The 25,612-nt window shown below is 39.0% G+C and overlaps 1 protein-coding gene and 1 non-coding gene across 4 annotated transcripts in view; both read left to right on the top strand.

Annotated features, from left to right (window-relative positions):
- The window catches only part of VPS4B (vacuolar protein sorting 4 homolog B), a 31,521-nt gene extending 24,252 nt beyond the window's left edge, over positions 1–7,269 (top strand). For all 3 annotated transcript variants that reach the window (XM_089895286.1, XM_022584322.3, XM_089895287.1), the window contains exons 9-11: positions 955–1,174; positions 4,030–4,170; positions 5,789–7,269. In XM_089895286.1, the coding sequence (XP_089751412.1) occupies positions 955–1,174; positions 4,030–4,170; positions 5,789–5,890 (463 nt within the window). In that variant the 3' untranslated portion in view covers positions 5,891–7,269. The remainder of the gene's footprint in view (positions 1–954; positions 1,175–4,029; positions 4,171–5,788) is intronic.
- A 3,352-nt stretch (positions 7,270–10,621) lies between these two features.
- Positions 10,622–10,753, top strand: LOC115803016 (small nucleolar RNA SNORA70). The gene has a single exon (XR_004023607.1). It is a non-coding gene; the product is annotated as a small nucleolar RNA SNORA70 (small nucleolar RNA).
- The last annotated feature ends 14,859 nt before the right edge of the window (positions 10,754–25,612 follow it).

Genomic DNA, 25,612 nt, shown 5'->3' with positions numbered 1-25,612 from the left:
AAAACCTTCCATTGAAGGTTTTTCCATTTTGCTAAATATAAAATTTTAGCAAAATGACAATTCTACAAGTTAAAGTATGCTAAGAAAGATATAGTTTCAGTTTAAAAAATTCTGTCTATAATTTTTTAACTGAATATGAAACTTGAGCTACAGGAAAGGTATACAGACTCCTTGCTTTTCACTGCTTCACAGTTCCCTATCGCATTGATTTAATTGTGCATGGTAAAAATGAACACTTCAGTTTTTGCTGCTTTTACCCCATTCACTTGATGGTTTGCCAGAATGTTAGATTACCATCCAGTATCAAGAAAGGAAATGTGCTGGTTATTTTTGAAAAATGGCCTAATTCTAAACCCATCTCTAGAGGTGGTGGAAACTTTTAAAATTCCTCTTATTGCCACAGAGAATAATTACCTGGAGAAGAAAATGTCTTCACAGACCCATTTAAATTGTCCCCCATTGCTTCCTCCTTATCTCCAAATGCTGAAATTCTAAGAAGGCAAGCAAAATTATAAGATTTTGAGTGATTTTACTCCTTAGAATTTAGGTAATTCTTTTGTCATCTCTTATTTCACACTTTTAATCATATTAATCCCTTGATCAGGAGTTCAGAGTGTCATTCTACAGGAAATTGTAATCCTGTAGGACATGTCATGTCATGAGTTCCAGACATGTGAACACTCTGGCCAAAATAATTCAAAAATCATGTGAGAAAAACTGGCTATTTTGGTTTTATTTGTTTTTTGTTAATGTGTTCTGGATATTTCCCCTTTATTAACCTAAATATGTGTCTGTAACTCTGATGGATATGGGCCCACTTAATTTATTCAGCTTAACTTTGTATAAATGAGAATATCTAAATACCTTGTTTCTTCTTGAAAAACTAATTTTTAATAGAAATTAAACAGTATTATATAGTAATATTCTTGATGTAATTTTTTTTTTCATCTTAAGATTTGAGAAACGAATTTATATTCCTTTGCCTGAGGCCCATGCCCGAGCAGCAATGTTTAAACTGCACTTGGGGACCACTCAGAACAGTCTAACAGAAGCAGATGTCCGGGAACTTGGGAAGAAAACTGAAGGCTATTCAGGGGCAGACATAAGTGTCATTGTACGTGATGCACTTATGCAGCCAGTTAGGAAAGTACAGTCAGCTACTCATTTTAAAAAGGTAAGGAACTTTTATCCATCTTTTCATATATTTTTAAAATCAAGCTTTGAGACCATGATTGACTTGTCTTTGAAGAATTTTAGGAAGATTTCAGTTTTGTATAATAAATAAGTAGATTTACATAAAAGATTATGTTTCCATTTCATTGAAAATAAGCTCTCCCAAAGTGTTTTAAAACTTTGTATGCAGTGATTTTTGAAGTATTATTTTGATGTAAATATAGAAACTTAAATCTATGATTGTCTCTGATGTAACTAGACTGTCCTCGAGCAGAATCTGGTACGTTTACACCTCATCAATAAAGTAAAAATAATAATAGCTAATATTGTTTAAATATTCACGTGCCCAGCACTGTGTTTGCTCCATCATCTTCCTATTTCATTTGGTCCTCACGGAAGCTCTACAAAAGGTACATATAGCCACCTGTTGATGGTTAGTCCTAGACTAACATGATTAAACTGGGACTTGGATGTTTTTAACAGTTTGCCAAGGTACAGCTAGAGAGGATTGGAGGTGTGGTTTTTCTCTAGGTAAGGTGTACTTCAGAAGCCTCAACCATTCTTCTCTCCTGCTCCTCCCATGCACTGTTTGGTCTGCATGAATGACTTGAGTGTATATGGTTTGAGAGAGAATTTTGTGAAAAGACTGTAGTCTTGGGATATTCAATTTAAGTAACAGTAGACTAGGTAATTTGGACCAGCTCTCCTGCTGAGGACAGCAGTCTCCAGTATGCTCATGAACGTAGATATGAAAATCCTGAAACACTGTTAGCAAACCTAATCCATCGGTATATGACAAACTAATATGTCATGACTCTGATACACATATATGTCTGTTATATACCACAGTAAAAATTTTTTTTTTAAATGAGGAGCTTGAATTAAAACCTGAATTTGAAGTCTGACTCTACAATTTACTTGTTTTATCTCCTTGACCAAATTGCATTACCTTTTTAAGTCTCAGTTTTTATCATCTCTTAAGTAAGGATGATAATTACTACTTTGAAATGCTCTTATGAAAATGAAATGAAGGAATATTCATAAAACAGCTGTCATGGTACCTGAATAGCCCAGTAAATATTACTCATCTCTTCTTCAGCCATTTCATTACTGAGAGAAATATGGTTAGCTCAGAATCAAGTTTATGCCACAACCGTTGTGTTTTTTCTTAAATTCTCTTGGCCATTTAGAAGGAACTCAGTCCTTTCATACTCAGAACTTTCCGTTCAGTTCTCTGTATAACTACTAGGGATGGCTTGTATGACCCTAAAGCCAGGCCCTTGTTAGGAGGATAGAGTTGAAGCAGCCAAATTTCGTTTTTCTTTCTTTCTTTCTTTCTCTTTTTGTTTTTTGGCTGTGCTGCACAGCTTGCAGGATCTTAGTTCCCGGACCAGGGATTGAACCCGGCAGTGAAAGCAGCGAGTCCTAACCACTGGACCGCTGGGGAAGTCCCAGGCAAATCTCTTTTAACATCAGGCCGTTTGTATCACCAACTATAGTAGATCTTTCTGTGGCTCCATCTTCTCCATTTTTCAATTAGCAAGAACAAGTTTGCCTGTGTATTTTATTTATTAAATGTATAAGTACTAATCTGGGCCCAGAGGTAAGTCAGAGTACAATAGTTAAAAAACACAAAAATCCCTGCCACTGAAATTGTTGTGAGCAAAGACAGACAATAAAATACACATAGCAAAGTGAAAATATTTATTTCTCTACCCCTGCCCCAATCCTGAGACAGTATTTAAGATTGATCATTGTAAAACAAGTATTAAGTATGAAAGCAGTCCCTGGTTTGATACAAGTGTGTTGCCTTCTAAATACTATATGTGACTCTATGTCACAAAGTTTCTTTTTCTGGATGTTATTAAAACTTTTTCTTTTAAATCAGTTATGAATTGTAAGATAGCACTGAAATTACATTCAGCATTTAATTTTGTACTTATATTTGAAGAAGGAGTTTTTGTGGGGAAAGACAAAGATTCAGTGATTTCACAATAATAAACCTTCCAAAGATCACAGAAATTTCTTGGCTATGGAAAACAGAGTAACTTAAAGGAATTTTTAAGTAGGTCTTTTTTTTTTTTTTTTTGGAGTATAGTTGATTAACATTGCTGTGGTAGTTTCGTACAGCAAAGTGATTGTTATACATGTATCCTTTTTCGAATTCTTTTCCCATTTAGGTTATTACAGAGTATTGAGTGGAGTTCCCTGTGTTATACAGTAGGTCCTTGTTGGTTATCTATTTTAAATATAGCAGTGTGTTAAGTAAGTCTATTTTTGGTCTCTAGGATTATGACCACCTAATAATCATTAGGAAAAAAAAAAGAAAATTTTAGCTACAGGTAATTGTTTCTTTATTTTAACTTATTTTCTCCCTATGATCATCTAAGTAATTTATTGTAGGAAATTTCAAATATGGAAAATCATCCAAGAAAAAAATTAAAATCAAGCAAAATCTATCCCATCACCCAGAGCTAATTGCACTTTTTGTTATATACGCTTCTGTTTATTTTCAGAAGTAAGCATTTTAACAAAACATAAAATAATAGTACATTTTCAGATTTCCTGATAATGGTCTAAATCTTTTTTTTTTTTTTTTTTTTTTTTTTTGCGGTATGCGGGCCTCTCACTGCCGTGGCCTCTCCCATTGCGGAGCACAGGCTCCAGATGCGCAGGCTCAGCGGCCATGGCTCACAGGCCCAGCCACTCCGCGGCATGCGGGATCTTTCCGGACCGGGGCACGAACCCGTGTCCCCTGCATCAGCAGGCAGACTCAACCACTGCGCCACCAGGGAAGCCCTGGTCTAAATCTTAATGTTTATTTAATTTGTTCTGTTGTTGTACTGTTTATTCCAGGTTTGCGGACCTTCACAAGCTGATCCTAACAACATAGTAGATGATCTGCTAACGCCCTGTTCTCCAGGTGATCCTGGTGCCATTGAGATGACGTGGATGGATGTCCCTGGGGATAAACTTTTGGAGCCAATTGTTTGCATGGTTTGACATTTTGTTTGCTTTTAAGAAAAATTTTAAAATGTTATATTTTATGGGGACTTCCCTGGCAGTCCAGTGGTTAAGGTTAAGACTCCATGCTTCCAGTGAAGGGGGCACGGGTTCGAGTCCTGGTTGGGGAACTAAACCTCTCACATGCTGCACCGTGCAGCCAGAAAAAAATTATATTTTATAATTTGTCAGATAAAATTTTCAGTTTTGTAAAATTAGTTCAGAAAGGTTAATACTAACTGCTTAAAAAGTTTTAAAGATTAGTTGAATGTAAAATATAAAAAATAATTATCTTTAAAATGTTTTCTTGGGCTTCGAGGAAATTTTAAGTGAATAAGCTATTTTTAAAAACATACAGGTTTCTGACATTATAGGTCTTATAGCTGGGATATTATCACCAAAATGGTGGGATTGGTTAAAATTTTTTCCCCTGAATCTCAGATTTTGTAAAATATCCAGAAACGCTAATGCGTGAATCATAGTATTCATAATAGTATTTTCCTGTTTTACTTCTCAGAGCTTCATAGAAAGTTTAAATAATGCACTACTCTTTTAAAAAGTTCTGAAAACAAAATTTTTATTATAAAAAATTACATTTCTGTTTATATTAGAGGAATTAAAATATTCGTAAAAATTACATTGCTGTAGTTTCTATTGGAAGAAATAAAATAATTCATAAGACTTTATTATTTTGTAAGCCATATTAATTTTAGTGAACTTACTGTGATTGAAAAGGTACATTTATTATGTTTATGTTTTCTTATTGATAAACAGTCATTTTTAAAAATCTTCTGCTTTAGTTATAGATTTTCAAATCTATATGTCAAAATTAGCAGTAACTTTCAAAGGGGAAACTTTCACATGATGTGTAGACCTAGATATATAGACAAATATGTACATATATGTATATAAGTTTGTATGCATATATAGAGAGAAATATATCTGTAAACATAGATATATTTATGTGTTAATCAACCACAATGCTTATCTGAGAAATTATTCAGAAATCCTTTTTTGTTGCAATCCTTGGTTTATTTTTTAAAGTTTTGGTTCTTTTGACTGTTTGCCATACTGTTTTACAGGAGACATGGCTTAGAAGTTAATTTCTTAATGAATCCTTGATATTTGTATATTTTCTTACCATTTTGATTGTAATTTTAACTAACAGTTAAAATTTTTGATTAGTTGATTCTGATTAAATGGTATTATTCTGTTTCACATAAGTATAAGTGAATGACTGTATTCCTTTTGAGTTGCACTTGGACAACTGCTCTCTTGTTTAAGAATAAACAGATACGGCCAGAAAAGCGATCGGGGACTTAATTCTGGAGGCCTTGATCATCTGGCTAAGAGGACTGTACTTCCTTAGGGTGCTGAGGAGCCTTTGAAAGTTGTGATCGTGACAAGGCAAGCAACTGAAAGTTTATAAGCAAAGGAATAACTTGGTCAAAGATGTCCTTCAGGAAAACAAGAGAGTTTATTGTCAGTAGTTTATGGCATGATGCAGATTTTCAGGTTTAACCTTAGGCAAAAGTTAGGAATGTTGATAATGAAATGTTTTTTATTCCATTAAATCTATTCCTAATACTTCCCCCCTTCTTTTTCCTGACAGTCGGATATGTTACGGTCACTATGTAGCACAAAGCCCACAGTCAATGAGCATGACTTGTTGAAATTAAAGAAGTTTACAGAAGATTTTGGCCAAGAAGGCTAGACCAAAGACAACAAGGAAGACGTTTACCATGTGTGTTCTCTCTTTCATAGGTATTTTTGCCTTTCTTGGATGGCAGTCAGATTATTTCCAGTAAAACTCTTTTACTGCAGGAAAATAGAGATCTCACTTCAGCATTCATTTAAGTTTTATATGTACTTTTGCTCCATTACCAATTAAATCCTCCTGTTAACAAAAATTATAAAATAATGGGTTATAAGCAAATGAGTGACATAAATAGCAAAAACATAGAAATTACCTAGTAAAAAGAAGATTAAAATTGATTGAGATACAAATATTTTAAATTGTTATAAATAGTGGTCTTTGCAAAGAGCATTCATTTTTTTTTAACTAAAATGAAGTGGGGCTTATTTCATATTTTGAAAAAAAACTTAAGCATCATTCTTTTCAATATGAAATTTATTTACTTTATTAAAAAAATTAAAAATGATTTACTCTCAGGGATGGGCAGTAAAACAGCAAAGAGCACTGATTGGGTTTGAAAGGTTTTGAATTGTGTTCTAGCCAAGGCTTTTACTGGTTTTTTGATAGGTTGGCTTTTTTCTCCATGTAGATTTAAATAATTTCTATAAAAGCAGCAAGCTTTTTTATATTTAACTAAGTAATACCTTTTACTGTGCAATCTCAAGAGAAAGACTCTCTAAATTAGGCATTGTCTGTATCTTAAAGAAGAAAATTGTCTATTTCAGTGTCTTTTTGTAGCAAGATTGACCAAAACAGGTGGTTAATAAATGTGTACCTTTTAAATAATTCTGCCATGAAATACTGTAATGGGAACCTTTGCTAAAAGGAACAGCCTCCCTTTGGATTATGGGAAGTTTCTTGTGTGTGATGGGGGTGGTGTGTGTGTACATATATATAAATTTTTTTTAATATAGGTTAGCTAGAGTCTTGTCTTTTACCTTTTAAGTTCAGGGAACAGCTTGTCCTGGCCACACGTATGTTATCAGTGTAATGTTTCATGAAGCTTTAGAAATGAGCTGATGTCTCCTTAAATAATAAAATACAAACATGATATTGTATTATTTTAATATCTTCAAATAAATAATCTGAGGGTGTGGGTTATATACTTGAGCACCAACACTAAGTTGTGCCTTGTACATTTGCATTGGCTCTACATGCAAAGGGTTATTAAGTCAGCTAGAATGAGGTAAATTCCTTAATTTACTATAAAGTTCTGCCTTGAAAATGCTATAGGATAACTTGCATTTTAAAGTATATTTGCACATTTTACATATTGTGCTATATGGTTGCCTTTGGGTTTTCTGTACAGATTGTTTTCGTTGATATTAAATGGAAGTCGTAGGCCTGAAATATGCTGTTCTTACGTGAAGTAAATTGATACAACCTACTATTGGCTATATTCTGTGTGTGCTTCTTTATTTTGGGATCTTCCGTATAGGAGAAAATATTATCTAAATTGATTAGATACAAAGAAATCATTAAAAATTATTAATTAAGGATGTATGCATGAAAATTCTATTTTTCAGTAACTACTGTGTGAGAGTTGGGAATTAACTTGGCACACCAACACCGAGTTCTTTGCAGATGTCTTACGAGACATTTTACTTTATCCACCTCAGAATCATACAGTATTGCTATTAATCATATCATTAGGATAATTAACATAACTATATTATTATAACTAATAGCTGAAATCCAGATGTTTTTGTGAATCCAAAGTTTGTTTTGAGGAAGTATTTTACTTAAATTGGCCAAGTAGTAAGTCCAGTGTTGATGATGAGTGGATACTTCATCACTCAGTTCTTACACATGCTCTGAGAACCGTGCCTCAGTATCCATGTCACTTCTAGCCATAGCTCCATTTTCCACATTTCTGCTTTTAAAACTCTTTCTAGAATCTAATAATTTTAGACTTATTTTAGAATGGTAGAGCATAGGTCATTTCCATGTGTTCTTTATGGGCAGATAAATACTCAAGAGGAAACAATGTTCGGGCTCTGTCTGGACCTTGGCCATTCTGATTTTGGGTAGATGTTTTCTGAGCCACCAAGTAAACCCTACTTGAGCAACTCTATGAGCTAGCTATTCCCTGGATGTTTAAGAACATTTTTTGGTCTCAGTCTGAAAACTCTATAGGGACCTTAATTATAAAAGTATTTCAGTAGAAAATTGGTTTTTGAGTTTACTGTCATCAACATGCAGAAAGACAGAATGAGTGTATTTGATTACTAATGTGAAGTATCATTTAGCCACTTGCAGCTGCACAGGTGGAAAATGGAGGCACACCTTCCCAGCACAGTGCTGGGAATGTCGCCCAGCTTTGTGAGCTCCCACAGGTACCGGGTGCTCTCCTGCCTCCTTTCTTCTTTCCTCTGCTAGTCCAAATCCCGTGATTTCCATTAAGACCTAGCTCATGACCCATCTAACCTCTTCCAGGAAGAATTCCTAGACTACCCCATCCAACCTTTGGATTTCTTTAGCACCGAGTTGTGACTATCTTAAGATTTTTCTCCAAGTGTCAAGCACACTCTGTTAATTTTGTTTAGATCGTTCAGATTGTAAGCTCTTCAAATAGTTATGTTTTCCTTTGCATTAGCATAGTTCTAGACACTGTTTATTAGGTACTTAATAAAGACTTGAAAAAACTAAGGGAGTTATATCCATATTTTATCTACTTCCTAGATTGTCTCTGAGGCTTTTAATAAAATAGGTAATTTGAAGTTGCTTTGTTCCTGCTGGTCTAGTGAAGTTGTACATTTTCGTCACTGGGAACTGAAATCAGAGGTGTGCCAGAGCTGGCTCATACTGGCTCACAAGAACCATTTTTACACATTGCTGCCCACCTCTTCAGTCACCTCATTGGCAGCTTGAAACCTGCCATGGTGGAAGTGATTTACGCCACAGAAACCAGCAAGTTTCCGTTTACATGCTGCAACGCAAAGCAAGGACTGTAGCTTAGAATTGAAAAATTAATATTTACCACATTTACAGGAATAAAAGGGAAAAGTTATCTTCATAGAGTCATAAAAAGCATTTAATAAAATCCAGCACCTGTTTGTGATTTTTTTTTTTAACTCAAACTAGGAATTGAAGAGAGCTTCTGAATTTAATAAAGAGCATCCACTAAAGAAACAAAAAAATTCTAACAAACATCATACTTAATTGTGAATTATTGAAAACTTTAACTCCCCAGAGATCAGGAAGAAGACAAAGGTGCCTGCTGTCACCACTCCTTTTCAGTTTTGTGCAGGAGATTCTAGCCAGTGTTAAAAAGGAAGAAACAAAATTGTTATTCTCAGGTGACATGATTGTGTATGTAGAAAATCCAAATTAATAAAAAAAGAATCTGAATTTAAGAAGATTACAGGATACAGGCTAATACATAAAAATAATTGTATTTTTATATTCTAGCAATAATTAGAAATTGAAATTAAAACAGTACTGATGAAAAAAACAATCCTGATTGCAGTAACATCAGAAAGCATCAGATACCTTCAAATAAATCTGAAAGATGTGTAAGACCTCAGCATAGAAAATTATGAAACATTACCACAAGAAACTAAAGAAGACCTGAATAAATGGAGTGGTGGGACCCATTCATGAGTTGGAAGACTTAGAAAAATATCATTTCTGGGACTTCCCTGGTAGTCCAGTGGTTAAGACTCCGTGTTTCCACTGCCAGGGATCTGGGTTCAGTCCCTGGTTGGGGAACTATGGTCCTGCAGGCCATAAATAAATAAGTAATTTTTAAAATATATATATATATCATTTCTAACCAAATTGATTCTAGATTTAATGCAATCCCAAACCCACATCTGGGTGATACAGATATATGTATGTAGATATGTATGTCTCTGGAAACAAAAATAGGTGCTTAATAAACAGATTATTGATGATTGAAAAGAAATCTTTTATAGTGTGAATTCATTTTTTATAACAGTATATTTCTCCCAGCTGTATCTTTCTGTACATTCATCATAACCATTCATCCAGATATCTGTACATATACATAGAAAGATATCTGGAATTACTTTCACCTTACGTTCATTATGTTATTTATGGGTAGTGAGATTTGGCTTGATTTTTTTCCTTTCTTCACCCTTTCAGGTCCTTTATTTTCAGATTCCACTGAGACCTTCCCTGGTCATCCTACTTAAAATGACAATTCGTCCTGACTCTCCTTATACCCCAATCCCTGCTTTATTTTTCTCTGTAGCACTTATCATCGTCCAACGTACTATATAATTTACTACTTTTCTTATTTGTAATTTTTCCTCCTAACATGTATATTCCATGAAAGCTGGGATTTTATTGTCTTTTATTGTCGCCTGTACCTTCAGTGTCTGGAACAGTATTGGTGCCTGATGGGTGCTCAATAAATATTTGAGTGAATGAGTCTTTGTATTTTTTCTAAGTCTGAATACTTTACAATGAGCATGTATAGTTTTTGCCTCTCTCCCTGTTACCCTGCAATTTTTATTTCTTTTAAAAGAGAAGAAAATTAGGAATGAAGACAGATACATCAAGAAATTAACAGTGGCTAAATCTGCATGATAGAAATATGGATACTTATTTTTTTCTTTGTTTATATCTTTAAATACTTTAATTTCCAAAAATTAAAGTAAAAGTTTTTAAGTAAGAATTGCAGTCAGCTTGACAACTGATCACAGGAATTTGTCTCCTCTGGAACTCTATGAAATAACAGAAGAGGCTTTAAGAAGAGAAAGAGAGAAGAAAAAAGGACAGCATTTGCAGCCAATTCAGCCGACTGTGCTCTTTTCCCCATGGGCGCCCAGTGTGCAGTAGCTGCAAACAGCCTCCTCGGTAGTGTGTGCAGCCTGTTGCCTGTACAGGTTACCCTAAGGTACCTTGAAGACAGCCCTTTCCAGTCGACATTCATGACTAGCATGCTGTCCCCAGTCTAGGCTCCAGACAAGTATGCACGGGGCCTTTGGAAAGCCCGAGGGCACAGGGGCCAGGGTCCACGTTGGCCAAGTCATAATGTGCGTCCGCACCAAGCTGCAGAACAAGGAGCATGTGATTGAGGCCCTCCACAGGGCCAAGTTCAAGTTCCCTGGCCACCAGAAGATCCACACCTCCAAGAAGCGGGGATATACTAAGGTTCATGTGGATGAATTTGAAAACATGGTGGCCGAAAAGCAGCTCATGACCCTGGAAGACTGTGGGGTCGAACACAGCCCTAGTCGTGGCCCTGGACACATGGTGGGCCCTGCGCTCCTGAGCGCCTTGACGCCATGCCCTCCTTACTCCTGCCCGCCGGTAAATCCTATTTCCCTGTCAGGAAGAACAGAAAAGATATTCATCAAACAAATGTTCTTTGGAGGAATGTTCATCTAAATCACCTACCTGGTTTTGGGACTGGCCCTGGCTTCCTGCTATAGGAACCAAAGTGGGGAGATCCTACTTTTCTTCATTAGGTGGCAGACGTCATGTGGGCCCTTGACTAGCCTTGGTTTGTCAGGTGCTGCCACCCAGGCCCTTCAATCTTGAGCACCACGAAGATGGCAGGACGTTAAGAACAGGACCGCAGCGGCATCAATAGCATCTGACCGGATGGTGAAACGGCTAATTACGTCGTTGTCTGTGGCCTCATGGAATGAAGTGTCCAGTGAGGACAAGACATTGGGGAACTACTTTGCAGCTGCTGTACAACAAAATGAAGGCATGAGAACTTCAAGGACTGCTAATTGGAAACCCAGGGATCCTCCGTGACTGTGCTAAAAGAAACATTTGTTGTATTCAGAGTACTAAAGTAATCAAAAGCAAAACTCAGTATTTGATCCTGCAGGTTGCCAAATTATATCAGTGGAATTCACAGGTTCACCAAGATTATTTTATGTGAACGTAAGGAAATTTAGTAGAGTAGGATCCATACTATCGAAATATGTATATTTGTGAGAGCTTGGGGGATTCTGAGTATCAGGCAGTATCTCGAGAACTATGTGTGGGAATGGATTATGTCGGCGATCAGCCAAGAAAAGCGTCTGACTTCAGATATGATTGAATCTATCAGTATGGGTTCAGTCAACACAGATTCTGAATTTAGAATTTTCGTTTGAGCAGCCAAGAGTGATTTTAATTGTTTGCTTTACTGGTTGAAGAAACTGAACTTGACAGTCGACCACTCTGAACTCCAGTTAAGATGATGTGAAAGAAAGAACCCAGTATCTAGGAGGAGAAATGCTGGAGTGGATATATCACATGAGAATCACTCACAAAGCCACAAGTTCCTGGAGAAGACCCAGAACCCAGCCCCTTGACCAAGGCACTGATAGATGAAGGCATTTCAGAGTGGTTTTTTGGGTCCTTGATTTCATTGGAGCTGGAAACGATCTTTTGGTTGCAGAAGCCAAGTAGTGGCAATTAGCCAGCACAAGCCGGGTGGACTTGGTCACCACATTAGGCTGCAGGGCTGGCATGATAATCAGCGTGGTCTTTCCTGCAGAGATCTTGACCAGTGATTCAAGGGTGGCAGGGTCCTTAGGATCTTCACTAAGGGCTGCTGTGTTGGTATAACCAAAAAGCTGGTAAGCAGAGGTCTTCCCATCATGATGGAGCACCCCACTCAATTTCCAGACCACAATCCGGTCATAGACTCTACACCACTTGAAAGAAGTGGAGACTCTGTATTGTTGAGGAAGGATCCTACAGGAACATCTCAGGTGCACTGGGAGCTTCCCTTCAGCTTTCCCCAAAGGGTCTGATGCTGCTTAAGGCTACCGTGAAATAAAGAAAGGGAATACTCACAGGATTATTGAACACTGGCTCTGAACTAATATTCTTTGTGGTCTTTTTTTTTTTGGATGTGCCATGCGGCATGTGGAATCTTCCCCGACCAGGGATCGAACCCATGCCCCCTGCATTGGAAGCACGGAGTCTTAACCACTGGACCGCCAGGGAAGTCCCTGAGCTAATATTCTTTACCAGAGAATCAAAAAGTCATTGTGGTCCACTATTCAAGAGAGCATCTATGGGAGGCAAGTGATAAGTGGGGTGGAGTTTTGACTGGAGTCTGCACCACAGCAGGCCCAGTGGAACTCTGCACAAGTATCCTCACCACAGCAGCTCCCCGGCCCCAGGAGTGAAGGTTAATGGGAAAAGAAGGGCCCCTGGAACGCCCCCCTCCTGAAAAAGCAGTAAAGCAGTATTTACAGACCTAGGAGAAATCACACCAATTCGTGCCACTATTCAGAACATGGAAGATGCTGTGTGGTGTCATCTACCAGGGACCCATTTAACTCCTCAGGATGGACTGCAGAAAAGTGAGTTTTAGAGAGTATCAGGGCCTACATATTTATGTTCTTCTATTTGCCTAATATTTCATTAAGATACATCTGAGATCGTTGAGTATTGAAAGAGGTGTGTTAAAAAGGATATAGACAGGAATTCCCTGGTGATCCACTGGTTAGGACTCCGCACTTTCACTGCTGAGGGCCCGGGTTCAATCCGTGGTGGGGAGCTAAGATCCCACAAGCTGCATGGGGCGGCCAAGAAAATAATAATAAAATAAAATATTTTAAAAAAAGAAAAGTTAAATCCTTTTTTTTAACATCTTCATTGGAGTATAATTGCTTTGCAATGGTGTATTACTTTCTGCTTTATAACAAAGTGAATCAGCTATACATATATCCCCATATCTTAAATCCTTTTTAAAAAAAGGATGGAGACATTATATAAGCTTAATCTTAAAAAATGGGTAGAAATGCAAGGTTTCAAAAATTGATGAAGAAATAGTGGTTTTAAAATATTAAAAGTTTCAAATGTAACTAATAAAAGAATTCTAAATGGTGATATTTACTATCAAAAATTGGGAGGGAGAAGAGAAGGGTTAATGTAAGTGAGCTAAGGGCTCATCTATCAAATAGGAAACAGAATCATGTCTAAGGTCAATAAATCTAGATAACCAAGACAAAAACAGTTGCAGGATAAAAAAATTATAAATTATTATCTAAATTATGCAAGATATATGCATGAAGAAAAAACTGAAAGTAGAAGTACGGCAGAAATCTAGTTTCAATGAGAACTTTGTGTGTACTTGAGTCTGAGCCTCCAATGTTCCTGCTCTCAAGAAACTTACAGTCCAGGGAATTCCCTGGCAGTCCAGTGGTTAGGACTCCCCGCTTCCACTTCAGGGGGCCTGGGTTCGATCCCCGGTCGGGGAACTAAGATCCCACATGCCACATGGCGCAGCCAGAAAAGAAAAACAATGAAACTTCCAGTCCAGTTAACAGGATAGACAGGTGAATACACTGCAACACTTGGAGTTCAGTGACAGAGCGATACATAGGGTGCCATGTGGCTATGGAGGAGAGACATCTAAAGAAGACCAGAGGAAAAGAATTGGAGAGAACGTGATTTATCATCCTTGGAGGTAAATATTACATGAACTTTTAATTCTGAAACTAATAGCTAATGGGAAAGAGTAAGCATTTACCCTCATTTCAGAAAGTACAGTACAGTTAGTTTATACCTAGTCAATGAGGGAAAGCTGGCGTTCTCCCCTCTCCCCCTGCTCACTCACTCTCTCTCTCAATAAAACAAGCCAGCTAATGAATGTACAGAGAATAACAGATTTTAAACTAGCCTCTGGCAACCCCAATGACATAGTCGATCCAGGCAAGGATCATCGATGATGCTAAAACTATTGAATGAAAGAATATTTACATGAGATCTGTTTCCTATAAGACAAATCATTCAAAATCACAGTGCCTTAAAACACCGTCTTATTTCTCATGACTGCAGTTTAGCAGAGCTCCCTGAAGAGGGCTTGCCTCTGCTGCACGTGGTGTTTGGCGGGGGCGGCTTGACCAGGGCGCAGGGATCCAGATGGCTCCACTCACGTCTGGTGCCTCCAGCTGGGCTGGCTGGGCCTCTCCCCTTCATGTGGTCCCTCATCATTCAGAGTCCACCCTGAGTTCCTTTACTTGGTGGCTTAATCCCGAGAGGGCAAAAGGAGCTTCAAGGCCTCTTAAAGCCTAGGACCAGAAATAAAGAAATACCTCTTCTATCACATTATATTTGTCAAACCAAGTTACAAGGCCAATCCGGCTTCAAGGGATGAGAAATAGATTCTACCTCTTGTCGGGGGTAGAGGAATTGCAAATAGGAATGGGAGGGGTTGGTGGTGGCAATCTACCAACATTTCCAAGTGTCCCTCCCAGAGTACTTGCTCATTGCAGAGGGGAACATGATCTTTACCAGGAGATATACGGTTGTCACCACCTTACCCAAGAAATCAAATTGAGTGTGGGCAACCTGACTGCACTGCCTGGTGGGATGCAATACCAAATACACTTAGGAAGTGCTCCTACCAAAAATATGTAATCTGAATCCAGTCAAACCACAGACCTAACTGCTGGTTACAGAAAATTCAGGGGAGAGAGAAATAAATAACATCATGAGGAACCAATCAGTCCAAAGAGAATGTGGAACATCTGCTAGACAACTGGTCTGGTCTCTCCAAAAAGTCAATGTCGTTAAACAAAAAATAAATAAGATTAAAAGGTTGAAGGACTTTTCCTGGATTAAAAGAAACTGAAGACACATAACCCAATAACTTAATGCAATATGAGAACCTGAAAAAACAGCTGTAAAAAAACAATTTGGATATAATTGAAGAAATATGAATACAAACTAGATATCAGATAATATGGAATTGCTATTGTCTTGGGTGTGATAATGGTATTGTGGTTATTGTGGGTGTTTCTGGGGCCCTTATTTTCAGGTGATATGTCCTGAATTATGGACATACAGGGATGAGAGACAAGAGTCCCATGATGTCTGCAACTTACTTTGAAATTGCACATACACACATTCACAGCCCCACAAAAAGCAAATGTGACTAAGTAAATAACTAGGACTGAAGGATTAAAGGTCATTTCTGGAGGAGATGAAATTTAAGAGCCAACTTTAAAAACATGTAGTGGTAGAATCCATCACTGACTGATCTTGATATTTCCCAAGCACTTAACACAGACCCACGAATTATCTATGAACAAGGTCATGAAACCGTGCTTATTGTATACAAGTGATCACCATTCTGGCTGAAATGATTAAGCATTTGAATGTAGGTATTCTTGATATGGGAATAGTTGTATCTTGGAAAGTTGCCAAAACTCTTAAGACTTATATCCTATTTTCCCAAAGACTTCTATAAAATTGTCAGTGGATTCTTAAAAGAATTATTTACGGCCTAAGACATCATACGTTGCAATTAAGTACACGAAAGCCTTTTAATGTTGCAACGTATGATGTCTTAGGCCGTAAATAATTCCTTTAAGAATCCACTGACAATTTTATAGAAGCCTTTAAACATTCCATATTAAAAAGTGATTACAAAGTATCAAAGGAACTCTAGGTTATGAAATAAAAACTTTAAAACTGAAAATGGAAGAAATTGGTAGCAGCCACATGGAAGTGGGAAGGGCGATGATAAAAATGGTTAACAACGGGTATATTGTGGGCACAGCCCTGGCCAATCAGCATGGCTGTCTGCTCTCAACAGCCGTTAATCTCCAAGGCAATATGTCTAGAATCTAAATAAAAGTACACACACACACACACACACACACACACACACACACACACACACACACACCCCTTTCCTCTAAGAGGCAGAACATTAGTTCTCACAGATTCCTTCTGCTATAGGTTTGGCTACAAAGTAGAGAAAACACGTTAACAATTTTTCCTGTTACTTTAGGGGATGTTGAAATTATGGGAACTCGCTAATGGCGAGTCTAAATTTCCGTTCACAAACTCCAGTAGACTAAAATATCATATTTCTACATTATCATTAAATCAAACCTAAATCTGCTGTGCTGTCAGGAAAATCACTGTTAGTCTTTATTAGACCTCTTCCTCCAAGGCTTGTACTAAAGTCCAAAAGGCTTACATAGTGCTCAGAACAGGAGATAAATCCCCAGTCCAACAGTGTTGCTGACATTTTTATTATTCAAGTCCATAGACGTCCCTCTGCTATCCCCTTCCGCACCAGTGACGCAGGAGAGAATCTTCGCTGAAGCTGAAAATCTTAGTGCCACGCCCTGTTTGAAGTTTGGCCACTGGGGGGAGCCTTTCACTCCAACCCTCAGATGTGAGGTGAAAAATCTGTCCCCGTTCCTGCCGGTAGCCTGCAAAATCTCCTTTTTCTCCCGTTGCACTCAAAGGTATTTCGCTTAATCTCTTTAGTGACATGAGAGATTAGGATTTGTTGGTAGGGGGAGCCAGAAGAAAGGAAAATATTGTACAGGAGATTATGTTTTGCCTGTTTACAAAATACAAAGAAAGCCCTCTATCTTCGAACAAGGGAAGAGAAAATAGAAAAAAATTATCTTAATAACCCTGCCACGTATTGTGAGGTCATCCCAAGAAGGCGTCTTGAGGAAAGTCTAGAGCTAAGAACAACTCTCTCTGAGTTGTAGAATTACTAATTAAACATTTTTTCTTTATTTTCTTATTTTCTAAGTTTTATGAAGTGAGCGTTTTTTTATTGTGGTAAAATATACATAACATAAAATTTACCATTTTTTGGTATTTTTAGGTGTACAATTCAGTGGCATTAAGTACATTCACAATGTTGCAGAACCATCAACACTGTTTCCAGAACTTTCCACCCAAACAGACTCTCTGCCCATTAATAATAACTCCCCATTCTCTCCTCCCTCCAGCCCCTAATAACCACTATTCTATTTTCTTTCTCTGTGAATTTGCCTATTTTAAGTATCTCGTATAAACGGAATCTACAACATTTGCCCTTTAGTATCTAGCTTATTAATGCAGCATGTATTAAAACAAAACCTTCAAATAGCTTTGGTAAACATTATCCCTTATGAGCTGCATTGTTGGTAACTCAACCTATAATACATTAGATAAGTTAACAAGAAAGAAGAAAGCTCATTTCTCACGATAAAAATGCTACCTAGTGTGATTATAGGCATGTAATGTGAGTCACTGCTATTTCACTCAATTTTGTTATCAAAGCAAACTAATAGAAAGCTGCCAGTGTAATAGTGTTTCAGTTCTGTTACTTCTGTCACCAGTTATAACTCCACAACTCAGTGATTCAAAATAACGGCAACCATTTCTTTTGCTCTTGAATCTGCCATATGGATAGGGCTCCATGCATTGTCACTGGGGGACGGAGGATGCACTTTGAAAATGGCTTATTCACATGGCTGTAAAGTTGGCGTCAGCTACTGGCTGGGAGTCAACTGGACTGTGGGCCGGAGGCCTCAGTTCTTGTTTACATGGACCCATCCACAGACTGCTTGAGTTTACTCAAGGACAATGGATCAAATGCAAGGGCTACTGTCCCAAGAAAACCAGGGAGACGCTACACGGCCTTTTCAAAGCTATAATTATAAGGCCCGCAGTGTCACCTCTGCCACAGTCCATTGGTCAAGGCGGTCGCAAAGGTCCACCCAGGTTCAAGGGAAGGGGACGTAGACCCCACCACTCAGTGGAATGAGCATCAAGGTCACATTATAAAAGAACATATGGATTGGAGATATCATGGCAGCCGTCTTTGGAAAATATAGTTTGTTGCAAAAATAATTCTCTATATTAACCACTTTTATGCATACTTTCTTTTTTTTAATAATTTTTATAGATTTATTTTTGGCCGCGTTGGGTCTTCGTTGCTGCTTGCAGGCTTTCTCTAGTTGTAGTGAGCAGGGGCTACCCTTCCATGCGGTGCACCTACTTCTCATTGTTGCGGAACATGGACTCTAGGCACATGGGCTTCAGTAGTTGTGGCTCACGGGCTCTAGAGCCCAGGCTCAACAGTCGTGGCGCACGGGCTTTGTTGATCCACGGCATGTGGGGTCTTCCTTGACCAGGGCTCGAACCCGTGTCGCCTGCATTGGCAGGCAGATTCTCAACCCAGGGAAGCCCCTATGCATACTTTCTATGAACAGCCTATACAGTGTGTCATTCTTTTTCTCTATGTTTGTTCAGATAATATTTATTTAATGTATTTTTAAGTCTGTTGACTTTAATAGTAAATCGTTAAAGGTTATATTTTGCATGTCTTTGTTTTGGTTTGTTTTCATTTCATTTTTCTAACTGGTTTGCAACGGAAAGGAAATAAAAAAGGAACCTGGACATTCAACACAATTTGAGAAGCACTGCTCTCAACTAAGAGTGAAAAGGGCAGTACTGCCTGATGTTTGCCAATCGGTCCTGCATAACACGGGGAATTCTCAAGACTCGGAAACAGCACTTGCTGTGGAAGGCAGCAGAGAACGTAATCCTCATCTATGAAGAGTGGTAGTGTTATTTTCCCTCTGCCTTTGTAAAGAACCTCTCATTAGGATAGTTTCTAATATAGTTGTTTGCCTCTATGATTAGACCTTACTTAGCCCCATATCTGCTTCCTTTGATAGGATCTGTTAATCCTTCACCATAAGCAACGATAAAATTTATATACTTCTTCCTACCCAACTCACCTGATTTGAGTCAATAATATATTTTTTAATGTTTACATTTATAGTGGTAAATATTTATACTTCTATTACTTGATTTGTCTATTTTAACCAGTATATTTGGAAGTCAGGTATAAATGAGGCAATTAGTAAAGTCACCCTACCTTCCACGTGTTTCCTCCTTCCCCTCCCAAAACATGTTTCTTTTATTATTTCTACATTTTTAAGGTGTATAACATTTATATACCATCTTTACCCTAGACCCTACATTTGTTTTAGTCTTTGTTCTACAGTTAAACATATTCATTTGCCGAATTCTCAAAAGACAGTCCTTTTACTATACTTTTCTCAGTCATCTTTTGACCAGTTGAAGTTCCTGCTATAAGCTGAATGTTTGCGTCTCCCAGACTCATGTGTTAAATCCTAAGGCCCAACATGATGGTATTTGAAGGTGGGGTCTTTGAGAGGTGATTTTGGCCTCATGAACGGGATAAGGGCCCTCACTGAAGACACCCTAGAGAGTTCCCTTCCCCCTTCCTCCAGGTGAGGACACGGTGAAAAGACACATCTGTGAACCAGGAAGTGAGCTCTTATCAAGCACTCAATCTGCCAGTGCCTTGATCTTGGACTTGCCAACTTCTAGAAATGTGAGAAATAGATTTCTGTTGTTTATAAGCCACCCAGTCTATGGTATTCTGTTATAGCTGCCCAAACAGACTAAAATAATAGCCTTAATACTTTTCTCAAGAAGCACTGATGGGAAAAATATTTCCTTAATGATTACATGTTCAACGGGTGAAATACAGATTAGCTGGATAGAAAACATTCCTTCCTTGAGGATCTTATAGATGTATCAGTGTTCTCTCATGTTCAGTGTCACTGTGGAGAAATCTGAAACTAGCCTGATTTCCTTTTTAAACAAATGACCTGATTTTTTTTTTTTCCTAATTGACCAAAATCTTCATTCTTTTAAATCCAATGTTTCTTTTCTATAGTTCTACATTTAAGTTCATTATCCCTTCTGTATTAGGGCTCTCCAGAGAAACAGAACAGATAGAAGATATGTATATACATGTACATGTATATAAAATATAAGAAGTTGGCTCCCGTGTTTATGGAGGCTGGCAAATCCCAAGATCTGCAGGGTGAGTTGGCAAGCTGGAGACCTAAGAAGAGCCAGTGTTTCAACTCAAGTCCAAAGGCAAGAAAAATAGGCAATGTTCCAGTTCAAAGGTCATCAGACAGGAATAATGATCTCTTCCTTGGGGTAGGATCAGCCTTTTGGTTCTATCTAGGCCTTCAACGGATTGGATGAGACCCACCCCCATTGGGGAGGGCCATCTGCTTTACTCAGTTTACTGATTTAAATGTTTGTCTCATTAAATACACTCTCCCAGAAGTTCCCAGAATAACTTTTGACCAAATATCTGGGCACCTGGTGGTCCAATCAAGCCAACACATAAAACTAACCATCACACCACCTGAGTTAATTTTTGCAGAAGGTGTAAAGTTGAGGTTGAGTTTCCTTTCTTTGTCGATGGATGTCCAATTTTCCCAGCACCATTCCTTTTTTTTTTAAACATCTTTATTGGAGTATAATTGCTTTACATTGTTGTGTTAGTTGCTACTGTATAACAAAGTGAATCAGCCATACATATACATATATCCCCGTATCCCCTCCCTCTTGCGTCTCCCTCCCACCCTCCCTATCCCACCCCTCTAGGTGGTCACAAAGCACCGAGCTGATCTCCCTGCCAGCACTATTTCTTGAAAAGGCTACCTTTCCTCCATCAAACTGCTTTTGCACCTTTGTCACAAACCAGTTGGGTGTATTAGTGTGGCTTCCATTGACCTCTGTATATCCCCCTCTGCCAATACCACACTGTCTTTATTACTGTAGCTAAATAATAAGTCTTGAAGTCAGGTAGACTGATTCCTCCCACTTTTTTTTTTTTTATGCTTTAGCTATTCTAGTTTCTTTGCCTTTTTATATAAATTTTAGAATAATCTTGTCTATAGCTACAAAAACAAATCTTGCTGGGATTTTGATAGGAAGTACATTGAGACAGTATATCAGTCTGGGGAGAACTGTCTTTTTCCAAATTTTTTTATGGTGATAAAATACACCTAACATGAAATTTACTACCAATCATTTTTAAGTGAACGGTTTGGTGGTATGAAGTATATTCATATTGCTGTGCAACCATCACCATCTTCATTTCCAGAATTCTTTTAATCTTGCACAACTGAAACTCTGTACCCATGAAACCGTGACTCTCCATGGCTCCTCCCCCAGCCCCTGGAAACCAGCGTTCTACTGTCTCTCTTTTCTTTTTCTTTTTAAAAAAATTTTAATCTCCCCTTTCCCCCACATCCAGACTCTGGTAACCACCATTTTGTTCTCTATTACTTTGAGTTTGGATTTTTTTTTCTTTTAGATTCCATGTATACGTGAGACCATGTAATATTGGTCTTTCTGCGTCGCAAAGTTTCTGTGAAATGTTTTCATATATCACTTGGTGTAATGTCCTCCAGGTTCATTCATGTTATCACAACTGGCAGGATGTCCTTATTTTTTAAGACTGACTAATATTCCATTTTATACATTTACTGCATTTTCTTCATCCATTCATTCATTGATGGACATTTAGGTGGTTCTAAAACCTGTTGGTGAAGTCCCAACACGGACTACAGTTCTACAGTTCGGGTGAGAGGTGCTGGGGCTACAGAGGTTGACAGAATTAAGGTGAAAGGTTGGATGAAAATTGGAATGTTGGGGCAGACTCTGTGTGAAGTGGTTGTGTCTCCTTTACGTGAATGTACTCTGGGGATGGATTTTGTGTCTGATTGGGGAAAGCTTCCCCTACCTCGCACTGTAAATCAGAAGGCAGGTGATTCTGCCCTTCAATATTGATTGACCAGGCTAAATGGGAACCAATAACATTGCCTGCGCCCACACAGGCTGTTAATTGTAAACAGTATGGGAAGGAATTCCCTGGCGGTCCAGTGTTTAGGACCCCGTGCTTCTACTGCCGGTGGCCCAGGTTCGATCCCTGGTCTGGGAACTAAGATTCTACAAGTCTCGTGGGGCACCCCCCCTCAAAAAAAAAAAAAAAAAACAACCAGTATGGGTTACCTGGTTGACAAAACATGTTATAAGAACGGTGTCTAGTTGGTTTATTTGAATTTTGGAGGTGCATATATTTCCTCATCTGGAAATGTTGCTAGATCTTCTCCATAAAACCATTTGAAAGAAATCCTGGAATCTTTACTCAGACTGGGGCTTATGGCAAAAGGCTGTGAGCGCCACCTGTCAATGGCTGCTGAGATTTTAGACCAGAGAATTGCCATTTAAGGGGCAATTACTAGCTTGCTATTGGACATTAATGGAAACTGCCCCAATGACTGAAGTACATAAAAATAATCTTGAAACCTGAAATACACATGTTGTCTTGGGTGATGTTAAAGAAGCACTCTAATGGAGAAGACAGTGCCCAGAAGGGTTCCATTAGAAAATGGAACCGGTTTTGCAGGCACACGGCCCAGGGAAATGCAGAGAGGTGCACATGTGTTCAAAGCAGGTAGACTCTTTTGCCCTAGGACCGACTTTGGAACCACTTGAGGAATTGCTGAACCTGTAGTTACCTGGGCAGTGCCGTCTGAGTAGCTCTGTGTTGACCAAAAAGGAGCTGTTTTGTTTATGGATGGCAGTTTCGAGGTGAGCAGACAGCATCGCGTTGGAAAGGCTACAACTCTGATTGGAAAAGATGAAAACATCAGCTTGGTGGGCTGAGTTACCTGCTGTGAGTCCCTAGATTTGGGTTTTCAAACCAACGCATAGGCAGCGGCTAACGTCCTGTCCATGTGGCTGGGTAGGAGGGCAACAGAAAACTGGCCTATTAAAGAGATGCCTATAGGGGGCACGGCCCTGGGGAAATCACTATGGGAGTTCAAGGGGTATGTTAAAGTAGAGCATGTCACTGTTCGTTAGAAGAACCTCCTTCTAGGATCAGAAGGTGATTGGAACCAGCAAGTGGATATCCTGGTGTGCCCACTTGAGGTGGCCACCTGAGTACCTGAAAAGAGTGGGTATGGGGGCCTGCAGCCCAAAGATGGGCTGAATCTAGACCTTGTCCTCGTGTACCCTCTGGGGCACAAAATGCCAAGAACTTTTTTTTTATCTGCCAACAAGAATGGCAGGGGCTGCAGATGGCTATGGGGCAGATTCCCCAGGGGGGAAGGCTCAACACAGAGCTGGTGTTTGGACTGATGCTGGTAGCCCTGGAAGGCTACAGATGGGTCTTGACAGGGATAGACATACTCTGGACTGGGCTTTGCATGCCCAGAGGTAGACGCAAATGCTCAAAATACTATGAAAGGACTGGACCAGAAGATATTGCATGAATTTGGACTTCCAAGTTACATTTCTTCAGATCAAAGAACACACTTTATACTAAACCCATAGTGTCCAATAAAATAAAATAAATTTTAAAATGTTTTTAATGGAAAAAAAAGTAAAAATAAGCCCATAATGTCCAACGATGGGCAAGGAGCTATCACATCAGATGGATGTACCAGGTTGTGCACCATCCTCAGAGTAAAGGTCTAATAGAGAATTGGAACAGGCAATTGAAAGGTTTGTAGTCTCAAATGGGGGCGGAGGGGCAGATTTACATGCCTTCATGAGTGTGTGCTGACACTTACCATGAGGAAAACCAAGAAAGGGTCCCCAGTAGGTAGATTTCTCCACTTTTCTGGGGGTTCCAGAGGCGAAGGGGTGGGGGAGAATGCTGCTATGCCTCTGCAGTTCTTTCCGTGGAAGCAAGATGGTGGTACGGCTACACTTTTCTCTCTTTTCTCCACATTGCCTCAACTTTCTTATTTTTGTGCCTGATGCAGTGGTCTCAAGCACCAGGGCTCCAACTGTGGATGCTGGAATCAGGGATGATCCCCAAGCAAGAAATTGTAACTATACTTTTAAACCTTTACACCAGAATTCCTAAGGGGCTGATGAGTGAATTATGCCTTCACTCTACCTGACACAGTTGGGATTGATCATGAATGCAGCTGTATTGCCTAGTGGTTGGCAAAGCCCACTCGCTGTGTGCCTGTGTCACCCTGCCCTATATGATGGGTAGGAGTGGACTGAGAGGAGGATTTTGCTGGACTAGTGTTCGTGCCAGCAGTCCAGAACAGCAGAGTGCTAGGCTGAACATAATATCCTTTCCAACGGGGAAAAGTTTGAGTAAAAGTAAATCACAAATAGAAGGAGAATTGGTAGCCAAGGGGAAAGGAATGAATAAACAGATTATGTGACAAGGAAAATCCAAAGCTACATAAATGCCTTGAGCAAGAGATGATACAGTCTCTGAAGAGAGCTCAATTAGAAGATGTCTGGATGGGTGAAGATCACTCCTGTTTTGGGAAACGCATAGAGTCGGATGGAAACTTGCAAACCTGAGTGGCATTGCTTTGGGAGACATTTTGATTGAATGATATGCTAAGCTTGACCAGTTGTTGATGACTGAGTGAAACTCTAGCAAATGTGCTGCTATCTTTTGACTCTTATTTTTCAGGTTCTGTTTACTACTCACACCTCGATATGATGTAACACTGGCATCGTCTTAGCAGCAAGATTGCAGTACTGATATTGATGGTCAAATCTGTTGGGAAATTGAATTAAGAACCCCCTACTCCACACTGCCTCCTTCAAATGTTAGGCATATATTTGTTTTGTTGTAGAAGAGCTTTGGATGGATGGCCTTGCCCCAGGAGAAGGTCTGGCCTTTGCCGTTGGCTTCTTGGAGTTATTCTATCTCAGACCTGATAGAAGTGTCCTTGTTTAGATGAGGGCTGGCCAAACTGGATTTTAGGGTGGTCATGCCAGAAAGACCAGTCATGTGATTTAGGTGGAAGTCTTCTGTCATGCATTATCAGCTGACCTGGACTCTGCCTTTAGCCACATGGGCAATCAATCAATCATGCCTAATAATGAAGCCCCAGTATAAACTCTGAATGCCAGAGGAGCTGCCCTGGTTGACAACACTCCATGGATACTGCCACACTCCAGTGCTGGGAGGGTCACATCTGGAGCTCTCCAGACTTTGCCCTGTGCACTTCGTCCCTTGGCTGACATTCGTAAACCATAACCATGAGTAAAACAGATCTCAGTGAGCTCTCTGAGTCCTTCTAGCAAATTATCAAACCTGAGGGTGGCTTGGGAGACCCTCCTCCAAACTTGCAATTGATGTCAGAAGTCTTGGGGACTGTACCCTCAAATCTTGCAATCTGGCTA

Source organism: Delphinapterus leucas, chromosome 14, assembly GCF_059928025.1.
Source record: "Delphinapterus leucas isolate spDelLeu-1000000601 "Yukka" chromosome 14, BTC_Dleu_Yukka2, whole genome shotgun sequence".
NCBI classification, from domain to species: domain Eukaryota; kingdom Metazoa; phylum Chordata; class Mammalia; order Artiodactyla; family Monodontidae; genus Delphinapterus; species Delphinapterus leucas.
This window is presented reverse-complemented; position numbering and strand designations above follow the sequence as displayed.